This window comes from Ricinus communis, chromosome 4 (assembly GCF_019578655.1).
Source record: "Ricinus communis isolate WT05 ecotype wild-type chromosome 4, ASM1957865v1, whole genome shotgun sequence".
Taxonomy (NCBI): Eukaryota; Viridiplantae; Streptophyta; class Magnoliopsida; order Malpighiales; family Euphorbiaceae; genus Ricinus; species Ricinus communis.
In genome coordinates, this window is record NC_063259.1 from 11,647,116 (window position 1) to 11,658,618 (window position 11,503).

General features: G+C 28.3%; 1 protein-coding gene across 3 annotated transcripts; it reads right to left on the minus strand.

Moving 5' to 3' along the window:
• Positions 1 to 4,971: 4,971 nt before the first annotated feature.
• On the minus strand, positions 4,972 to 11,225 carry LOC8286229 (pheophytinase, chloroplastic). Of its 3 annotated transcripts, none has more exons than XM_048372515.1 (6): positions 10,735 to 11,225; positions 6,860 to 6,971; positions 6,667 to 6,760; positions 6,094 to 6,271; positions 5,907 to 5,994; positions 4,972 to 5,464 (listed from the first exon to the last, which is right to left on the minus strand). In XM_048372515.1, exons 1-6 carry the CDS (start codon positions 11,100 to 11,102, stop codon positions 5,153 to 5,155), a joined length of 1,152 nt encoding a protein of 383 aa, XP_048228472.1. In that variant the 5' UTR covers positions 11,103 to 11,225; the 3' UTR covers positions 4,972 to 5,152. The 3 variants fall into 3 exon arrangements, with proteins under 3 accessions (XP_048228472.1, XP_002518832.1, XP_015574440.1); XM_002518786.4 differs by having other exon boundaries at positions 5,907 to 5,976; positions 10,735 to 11,206; XM_015718954.3 differs by having other exon boundaries at positions 5,274 to 5,409; positions 5,907 to 5,976; positions 10,735 to 11,220.
• Positions 11,226 to 11,503: the final 278 nt, after the last annotated feature.

The window sequence follows — 11,503 nt, forward strand, 5'->3', positions numbered from 1 at the left end:
ATAATAATAATAATAATAACAATAATAATACTTAATTTAAATAAATGCCATGACATGAAAAAAAGACAATTAATTATATGACCTTAACTCACAGTCGGACGATTCCTCGAGCTGCTCCTACCACTTAAGTGGAGCTAGCTGAACTGTTGGAATATCTATTCACGAAAATAATTTAATTAATATAAAATTTCATAAATAATCCTAACTCCAGACTTTTTTAGAACTTGATCGCCTAAATTCTAAATAATCCCAACCTAAAACTCTATCGAAAATTTGGCAAAACCTCCTCTAAAATAGAACTTTTACCCCCCATAGTCCAAAACCTACTAAAAGAATTTCCAAATAAATAATCACATCCAACAAGATTATGGTCAACCCAAACTACAATAATTCCCCAACTCACCAACACAATACAATTATCACAATTACAATTAGTTATTCTGAAAAACAATAATCCACAATTAAATTTCCAAATCTAAATCTGATAATAAACTAATTTAATCATAATTAAATAACCATCACATTTATCTAACTAATAATTAATTTACAAAAATTTAACCATAATAAATTAGTAATTAATAAAATTAAATAATTATCAGTAATTATTAGATTAAATTTTTAGTTTTGAAAAATATTATACCAAGACAGAAATTATGCCCATCAAGCCTCTGAGATTGCCGAAGTCCGATTGGCATAATTTTTTACGATGTCAAAAATTGAATCTAAAGATACCCCACGCGTACCTAAGAAGCAGGGAGCTCGAAAATGGTATTTTTTTGTCACTTGAAGCTCGTCGAAAACCACTAGATCGAAGATGAGAAGCTTAGACTTCGGCAAGGCTCAATCGCCGCTGCTGATGAGGAAAAATGACGGGGAGAGGTTGTTCTTGGGGTTTTTGGTGGCAACGAAACCAAATCTAGCATTGGATTGTTGAAATGACGCCGGCAGGAAGCTGAACCAATGATGGCAGCAAGAGGGCAACTTCTTCCTCCTCGCTTGATGGTTTTTGATTTGTTTTCGGTCAAATGGAGCTCGCCGAAAAGAAAATGCTAAGTTGAAAACCTTAAAAGGCGGCTTATGCAGAAATAGAGTCTGCTAAGTTACAAACCTAAAATGGTAGCTTAGAGAAAAGTTAAGATATTAGCTTGCTAAGTTGAAAACCCAAACGAGCAGCTTAGGTAAGAGTTAAGGCATAAGAATAAAAAGAGAATAGAGATTTGGTTGCATACCTGTAAGAGAATAAGGTTATCAATAAAACCTTTAATGGGACTTATACATATCTAACCCAATAATAGTTTCAGCCATAATCATTGGAACTAGATTATCACCACACTCCACCTAATCAATAATACCAACAATTCAGATATGCCCCTTTCTTTCTTGTCACAATAGGCAATCAAAGAAGTGAGGGTGACATATTCACTAACACTATGGGAAAGTTTCTGAATTGAGGGCATGTTGAAAAACTCTATAAGTTTGCTAAGAAAGGGATCATCAAGCCTTGGCAAAGTAATCAAATGGGTAGAATCAATAGGACCTCCAAGGATAGCAGTGAATGTTTCAATCATAGATGGAGATAAATATCTCATTATTGGATGCTATCAAGCAAATTCCTAAATATGCAAAGTCCTTGAAGAAATTGTGCACAAAAAAAAGAAGGATGAAGGAAAAGGAGAAAGTGGTGGTAAGTAAGAATGTGTCAGCTATCTTACAAAAAAATATGCCAAAAAAATGCAAAGACCCAGGTATATTTTTATTACCTTGTGTTATTGGTAATACGAAAATTGGAGACAAACTTTGCCACATCCCTCTTCATTCTACTCCACCAATAATTTCCTTTCAAATTATGATACATCTTGGTAGAGCCGGGATGCACATTGTAAGCTATACAGTGAGCCTCTTCTAAAATCTCCTTTCTGAGATTATCCACATCGGGAACACACAGCCTAGTGCCCATCCTGAGGGCACCATCATCATCTATAATAAAATCATTAGCTCGACCCTATTGCACTTCTTTCAAGATTTTCCGTAACTGTGGGTCCTGATTCTGTCAACAAGTACAAACCTAACCTTGAAATGTGCTAACAATGCTCCCGATTTTAATACCTCCATTTGCAACCGTTGGTCATAACAGTTCGTACAAATCCCTAGTCAGGGGTCTCTTCTCTGTACTGATATGAGTAAGACTACCTACCGACTTCCTGCTCAAAGCGTCTGCCACAACATTCACTTTATTTGGATGATAGAGAATATTACAATCATAATCCTTTAGAAGCTCCAACCATCTTCTCTGTCTCAGATTCAATTCCTTATATTGAAAAATATACTTTAAGCTTTTATGATCCGTATATATCTCGCACTTCTCACCATAGAGATAGTGCCTCCAGTTCTTTAGAGCAAAAATTTCTACTGCCATTGCCAAATCGTAGGTCGGGTAATTTTGTTCATGCTTCTTCAATTGCCTGGATGTATAAGCTACTCCCTTACCATTTTGCATCAGGATGTAACTCAAACCCACTTTGGAACCGTTGCAATACACCGTGAATCCACCAGTCCCAGATGATAAGGTCAACACCGGAGCTGAAGTCAAACAGTCTTTCAGCTTCTAAAAGCTTTTTTCATACGCGTCAGTCCACTGGAACCTAACATTCTTCTGAGTCATCTTAGTCAAAGGTGCTGCTATCCTCGAAAAGTCTTGCACGAATCGATGGTAATAGCCTGCAAATCCCATAAAGCTATCCACCTCAGTCACCGTGGCCAGTCTCTGCCAGTCAATCACCGCCTCCACTTTCTTAGGGTCTAGCTAAATACCTTCTCTAGACACAATGTGTCCTAGAAAAGCAACGCTTTCTAACCAAAACTCGCACTTGGAGAACTTAGCGTACAACCGATGCTCCCTCAACGTCTGAAGTACCATCCTCAGATGCCACACGTGCTCCTCTTCGCTTCTAGAGTACACTAAAATATCATCAATGAATACTATGACAAAACGATCTAGAAACTGCTTGAACACTCGATTCATCAGATCCGTGAAAGCCGCAGGAGTATTGGTAAGTCCAAAAATATTACCATAAACCCATAATGCCCATAACGCGTCCTGAATACCGTCTTCGGCACATCTTCCTCACAGATCCTCAACTGGTGATACCCCAATCGTAAATCAATCTTAGAGAAGTATGCGGCTCCTTGAAGCTGATTGAATAGATCATCGATGCAAGAAAGCGGATACCGGTTACGAATCGTCGCTTTGTACAATTGCCAAAAATCAATATAGAGGCGCAAAGTACCATTATTCTTCTTCAGGAACAGAATAGGAGCACCCCACGGAGACGTACTGGGTCTAATAAAACCCTTATCTAGGAGGTCCTGCAATTGTTCCTTTAACTCTCTTAACTCGGCTGGTGTCATTCGGTAGGGCGGCAAGGAAATAGGTCTTGTACCCGGTACCACGTCGATGCAAAATTCTGGGCGGTAGCAGCGGCCTAGTCGGCGCAGGTGGGGAGGGAGAGGGAGAAGGGCAGTCGATGTAGGGGGGGAAAGGGAAGGAAGGGAGGAAGGAAAAGGAGGAGGGGGGGGGGAGAAAGGGAACGAAAGAAAAAAGGGGAAAAAATCTCTTTCTTTTTTAATAATTTTTATTTTTATTTTTATTTTTATTTTTATTATTTTTTTAAATTTGGATATTACAGATGAGATAAATACGGGTAAAGATTTTATTTTAATATAATTTTAAATTTTTGTATCTAATAAAAATAATGACTTTTAACTATTTAGTATATTTATTTAAAATTAAATTATATAGTAATTTAATAATATTAAATAAAAAATAAATATTTTAATCATTATGTTAAAAGATATAAACAAATAAAATAACGTTAAATTTATTATTTTAGGTAGACATTAAAATTAGTGCTAAAAATAAGATTTTACTCTATTTAATAATAGAATTAATTTTAAACGAGTTTGATACTTGATAATAAATTAAAGGATCAAATTATAATTTTTAAATTATCAGTTTAGTCTTTCGACTAACACGGAATGATATAGTAGTTAGTTTTATTAAAACTCTAAAAGATTTTGATATAATAAGAAAATACAGAAACCGACTTTTGTATTAAACCAAATCTCATCGGGTAAATAGAATTAACTTAATATTTTAACATCTTTAAGTTTTGTCAAATTATACCAATTGATCTCTATGTTTTCAATAATTAGTATTAATACTCTTTCAATTTTATTAATTCAAACTATAATATTTTTTAGTCAAAAATAAATATTAATTGAAATTAAAATACTAATTTATCCTACTAGAATTTATTTATATATGTGAAGAATAGAATAAACTATTAATTTGTAATATTCTTTTAACTTAACTTAATAGTTATTAATTTTATTAATAATAAAAACATATTATCTTATAAATTTTTTCATAAAATTTTAGGTAAGGTATTTATTTAGTTAAAATACTTTAGTACAAATTTTAATTTCTTTCATATTCTTCTAGCAATTTATAACTTTAATTTTTATATATCAAATAGGTTATTAATTTTAAATATAAAAGTGACTAATATTTATTTAGAAAATTAAATTTTTATTTAAAATTTTTAATACGTTGTAATTTTGAATTAATTATTTTAGCATCCATGAGGAGGATACTACAATTCTTTATTGAAAACAAAAGGACCTATTAGTATAATTTGATAAAATTCGGTGATATTAAATTTTTTTTTTATTTAGAAGGGTATAATTATTATTTTTTTATAAAAATACAGGTTGACTAACAAAAGAATCTAATAGAAAAAATAATTAATTTTATTAAATAAAAAGATATTATAATTAATGATTAAAAATAGAGAATCCTACTTATGTAATATGACTATAAAAAAGTTTTAATATGATTCGTTTATTTGACGTATAATATTTTTAAAACCAAACAAAACATAAGGTTTTTTTTTTTTTTTTTTGAGAAACAACTAAAACATAAATATTTATATATGAATTCCATTACAAGTTCATTTACAACATAAATGAATTTCACATTTTGAATATTTTTGCTCTATTCTGTTATACAAGCCAAAGGAAACCCAAAATTAAATGGCATGCTCCTTACATAAGCTTTATGTACAAGGAATTCTTGGAAACAGAGTAATGATATTCATAAAGCAGCAACTTGAGACAACCAAGGAAGCAAATTTTCATGGACCAAGTCAGGAATGTCATCATGGGGACAGTGCCCAACCCCTTCCAATACATAAAGAGTAACATTTGAGAATTGAGAAGGAAGAGAAGAGAAAAATTTACCAACAGGTCCATCAAGAGGTGTGAATGGGTCCTGATCACCCCATAGAACTAGAACAGGTATGGAAATTCTTGGCATCAACTTCACAGGATTTGGCCCTGGTGGGCCTGTCACTATGGAAACAAAAGCATCAAGTGCCCCATCATCATTTGCAGGTCCTCTAATGATCTGAGAGGTTCTCATGTAACATGATACAACTCTCATTAGATGTTACAGAAATATTATATGCAAATGAATAATGAGTGGCATCGTATTTTAAATGTTTTATACTTATGTCTTTAACGATTGGTATTAACTAAATTATTTAATATTAATAAATATTTGTGACTTATCTAAAAGCTTTTTTGTTTTTAAAGAATCTAAAAACTTAAATTGTTAGGGTAAAGTCACAACAATAGCTTCATTTTCTTAAACACCGCCACATTTCAACGACATTATCCATTTTACATTCTGTTAAAAAATTTAATTAATAGCTGGCTAGAGATAGAATTGCAGACATTCTGATCATAAAAGCTATAATATCATATATTAAACTCAAAACTTGAATTTTTAAGTGAAATGGTTGTGAGTAGTAATATAAAGTAGGATATATCTGTATATATATAGATACCTCCACAAGTTCTTCATCCACAGACTCCTTATTTCCATAAACAGACAATAAAATGTTCCTCAGTGTGTCTCTGCATGTGACACAATAACTTAAAAAGCAGTACTCACATTCGTTACTAAGAGCAATTGGACTGTAATTATGCACCAGCAACTCAACTGAAAAAGGAGGAATTATCTCTACATGATACCTCTGTTTAACACGCTCAAAGATCGCTGAAGCAATTGCTCGTTGCTTCAGTAGAAAATCAACAAGCAGAAGCACAGGCAGCAACAGCTTGATCCTCCAATCATCAACAATGGCCTTGTTGTTCATGCCACCAGCACAATTCAACAGCACAAGCCCTCTAACGAAATTTGGACTGGATTCTTGTAGCATAGTGTAAAAAACAAATATAGTAAGGGGGAAGAGATTCTATATGGACAATTTTGAAGTGGTGTGTGTGAGAATGCAAAACATTACTAGCCTATTTGCATTTTGACATTGGTTAGGTGGTAAAGCACTAGCTCAAAATTTTAATTAAATTAGAAGAGATTTATCATTTTATATACGCATTCTTGGATATAATGAATTAATTCATGAGCTGACAAGATGAATTTTTCTAGTTTGAATTCGATTCATTTATTTAAATAAATTTCACTAGACGACCTCAAACGAATTTTATCGAGCTGGATTCCAGAGAGCTCAAGGAATGCTTGTGTTATTTATAGCTCTACTTTGTAAAGGAAATTTTCTTCTTCAGCAACAACACACATTCACATACCTGAAGCCGCAATAACACAAGCAAGACTTCCAACAGAGTTCCCTATTAGCACGGTTGGCTTCTGAACAACTTCTTCCAAGAAATCCAAGATTAACTGTAAATAGTATCTCAAGTGCAAATGTAATGATATTGATTGTAACAAGTTATATAATAGGAAAACGATGTAATCTTAAGATGGGACAATATTTAGTACCTGAGCCCATCCTTCCATGGTGTATGAAAAACCCTTTGGCTTATCTGAAGCACCAAAGCCAAGAAGGTCAATGGCATAGACAGTGTAATTTTGGGCCAATGTTGCAATATTCCTGGAGGAACATTTTACGAAAAATAAATAAATAATTATTTGAATAATGCTGACACAATTTTGAGATGGCCTTCCACTTGCACACCTATTAAGCAGTATTAAAACGCGTGCTTTCGATCCTTAACAAGGAATGTTGGACAAGAATAAGCTCTAAACAATCTACAAAATAATTTTACTGGCCAATCATCATTTTCACCTGAATTGTGACTTTGCGATTTTCAATCAATAAGTAGATTATATATATATATATATATATATATATATATATATATATATAAAGGAGTCTGAATAGTTCAAAATTTACAAAAATGAAAGATAAAAGGTCAAAGAAATAAGGTAAAAAAATTTTAAATTACTTTATTAATTTTTAATTAAGTATTCAAATAAAACTAATGCGAATAAAATTTTCTTTATTAATATAGTTTAATTTTAGTGTCTAATAAAAATAATAACTTGTAACTATTTATTTTATTTAAAAATTTAAAATTAAACTACATAATGATTTAATAATATTAAACAAAAAATAAATATTTTAATACATTTAAATCTTTTAGAATTAGATTATACTAAACAAATAAAAGATATAAACAAGTAAAATTTATTATTTTAATTAGACACTAAAATTAACTTATGCAAAAAATAAGATTTACTCTAATTTATAATAAAATAAATTTTGAACGAATTTGTATTGATAATAAGTTCAATTATCAAATTATAATCTTAAATTACTAGTTTAACCTTTCAACTAACACCGAAGGAGGTAGTACTTAGTTTTATTAGAATTCAAAGAGATTTTAATATAATAGATATAATGCAGGGATTGAGTCATATATTAGGCCAAACTACATGAGGTAATAGTATTTAACCCTAATTTTTATATCAAAGTATTTATATGTAAAGTTAAATAGTATTGTTATATTTTATTATTAATTTAAATTGTACATTATGTAGATGAAAATTTTGAACTATTTTGAATTTAAGATCTTCATTTTTATTATATTGTTTGTGAATCCAAAGTAAAATACCAAATAATATGGAAGATATTATCATTTAAGTTTTTAATATTTATTTACTATATAATATTTTATGTTAATTCCTTGCTTTTCTCTATACTAAAGTTTAAAATTCATATATTATTATGTTTCTTTCTTCACCCCAATTTTCCTTCGAGAAAGTAAAATTTCTATTTATATTTAATTATAATTATATTACTATTAAAAGTATTATTACAATAAGATTATAAATTTTAAGAAGAAATTGTTAAAACCAAAACAATAAAATCTTTTCTTATTTTTCCATTTATCAATATGAGAATTGTATTTTTTAGTATTTTCTATTAAATAATTTTAAGATAGTGCAATTAAATAATTTTAAAAATAGATAAACATAATTATTCAACTAAAATAAAATATTTTCCATAAATAATGTAGAATTTTAGTAAACAATATAATTAAATAAAATAGACATATAAACTTAGTATTGACAATGGTTTATTTAATTAAAGCATTAAATAAAATACTTATTGATTTTATAAAATATAACTCTTAGGCCTATTTGGTTCAGCTGATCAAGGCAACTGGTAGTTGGTGGTTGATAGTTGGTAGCTGACGGCTGATAAATTAACTCGTTTGGTAAAATTTTATTAGCGGGTTGCTGCTAGTATATTAAATAACCATTGAGAGTATAATTTATTCTTAAATATAATTTTATTTTATTATACTATAAATTAATAAAAATAACTTATAAAAATTAAACATATTACAGTTAATTTTGTTTAACTCAATTGTAGTTATTATTAAAAATATTTATAAAAACTATTTTAAAAAATTTATAATTTTAAATATTTAATTATTTAATTATTAAGTATAATTATAAAATAATAATTTTTGAATTATAAAAAATTAACATGAGATCAACTTAAAATAAGTTATTATTAATAATATTAATAAGGAATGTTGTGTAAATAAATAAATAAAATAAAATCAACTATTAGCTGATAAGTAAAAGCTCTAAAATAGAATTGATACAATCAACTTCTGATTCTTAAGTCTTTACCAAACATTTTAATATATTTACTTAGAGAGAAATGATTATCAGTTGCACAAAACAGTTGAACTAAATAACCTCTTAAGTTTGTTTGAGATTAATTATTCATTAATTTTGTAAAGTAAATAGTAACACATAAAATTTTTATTATATGATAAAAAAACTCATGAGATAGTTAAATAGACTTAATAAATATTATACATATATGAAATTATTAAGTATTTTTATATTTTCTTTTATAATCATACATATGTTGTGTGTGACTAAAACAAATTGATATGTATATATATATATATATATATATATATATTAATTTATGAGGTTTAGAATTCTTTTGATATGTGTATTCAATTTTTGACATACAGAAACTTTATTTTGATATGTGTACTATTTTTGACACATGAGATTTAAATTGATGTGTAATTTTATAATTTTTTATTAATTTTTTGATTAACAAGTTATCTTCTTAATTAAACACTGACTTTAATCCTACGAAATTCTACTTATATTTTAATATTATATTAACTAATAAATAATTTTATAATCAGATAATGATAACTATTCTAAGAAATAGCATATTAATTATATTTTAATATTATATTAATTAATATGTTAGTTTTCTAATTAGATAATAATTCTAATTCTAGAAAATAATATTTTAATTAATCTTTTTAATAGCATTATTCAATAATAAATTAATTTTTTAGTTATATAATAAATCTTTAATTTTAAGAAATAGTGATATCAATTATATTGATAATATTAATTTATATAATACTAAAATTAATTAATAAATATTTTTAAAATAATTTTTATATTATTATACCAATAAAATTTAAAATCTTAAAAAATTTAAAAAGATATTAATTTCTAAAGTATTATAGATTAACACGAAATATTAAAAACTTTATTAAATTGTATTTATCAACTTATTTTTATAATCAAAATAATAATAACGGTTGTGTAACACACGGTACACTACTAATATATATAAATAATGCATAAATCAATCATATACAATCATAGACCTATTTGGACATATTTAATCATACAATAGTTGATTTATAAAATATATAAAGAATATTCAAAATTAAAAGTTAAAATAACATATGAGATGTAAATAATTATTTAAACATAAAAAATATTTTTACTAAAAAGAAAATAATAATTATTAATAGGTTTAAATGAATTTTGTATCATATATTAACATGTTATATTGTATTAATATGAAAATAAATAAAATTAAAAAAATATTTAAGAAATTTTCACTAATGATAAAAACAGACTTTAATTTTGTGGCTAGACATTTAATGCCAGAAGTTAAGGTCTCAAGTTTGAAATCTCCTTCCTTCAAAATATAATAAGTTATTTTCCACTTTTTAAAAGGAAACTCCCTCTTTTTTTAACTTAACAACTATCAAACTAATTATATGTATTTAAAAAAAAAAAAAGACCAACTACCCAATAACTATCGATTATTTTAGGTGTTAATATTTCACTTGAATTGTTATTCCATGTAAGAAACCAACATTAAAAAATAAATAAATAAATCCGCATCCATGCTATAATTTCTCTCAAAGAGCAGAAAAGAAGTGGTTAGCATTAGCAAGGTGGATAAGGAATATGTGGTTAACCTAGCATTATCCAAATACCATGAAGCTACAACTGAGAAGAAAACAAAAAGAAAAAGAAAAAGAAAGGAGGGAGGGATCACTGACCTGCGCCAGTGAGGAATGGAGGCGCCGAAGCCATGAACAAGGAGAAGAGGAGGGAGAGAAGACTGTAGGGAAGACTGTAAATCATCAGAAGAAACTAAATAATTAATGGAGTATTGTCCCTTCCATACCCATTTTCTGCACTGCTTCCTTATCGCTTCTGCCTCTAATGCTTTGCCATAACTACTGGAATTAGCAATAGCACCACTACTGCTGCTGCACCTGATTATCATTATGGCATTACTACTAATGTTAGGAAATTTCAATTTGTTCTGGAGATGAACCGGAGGAGGTTTCCTTTGTAATCCAAATCCTTTTCTTGCTGATAATAAATTCATGTGAACCTCTGTTGCTGCTGCCATTGACCCCATCTTTCCCCCTAACTCTTAGCCCCTTGCTCGCTATCTATATGGGCTGCCTATTACGCTTATTAAATTTTCTATGATGTAATATAAATATAATATAGATTTCTAATAATGAAATCATTACAGCATACAACTAACTAAGATAAACTCCTAATAATTAAGCTTTATTTTATTAGCAATAAGATTAAATGATTTTTATAATAAATTTATAAAATTTTTAAAGTATCCCAGTAGTAAGTTTCAAGATAAATTATTTAAGAAATATAATTCCATTATTGTAAGATATTAATTTATCACCATACATCACCGTACAAAAGATTAACCATATTAATCCATAGGGTATCCATTGAAAGTAAAACAATAAAAATAAAAATCACAAGCCTTTAAATGTAGATACAGATGGCAAT

What these genes read in the sequence shown, in the direction of transcription:
- LOC8286229 (XM_048372515.1), bottom strand. Translation starts at nt 11,102, where the DNA reads ATGGGGTCAATGGCAGCAGCAACAGAGGTTCACATGAATTTATTATCA. An exon ending in TTGTGTTATTGCGGCTTCAG is followed by an intron (nt 6,272 to 6,666) that starts GTATGTGAATGT and finishes CTATGCTACAAG; the next exon opens with AATCCAGTCCAAATTTCGTT. An exon ending in TTTGAGCGTGTTAAACAGAG is followed by an intron (nt 5,995 to 6,093) that starts GTATCATGTAGA and finishes CTGCTTTTTAAG; the next exon opens with TTATTGTGTCACATGCAGAG.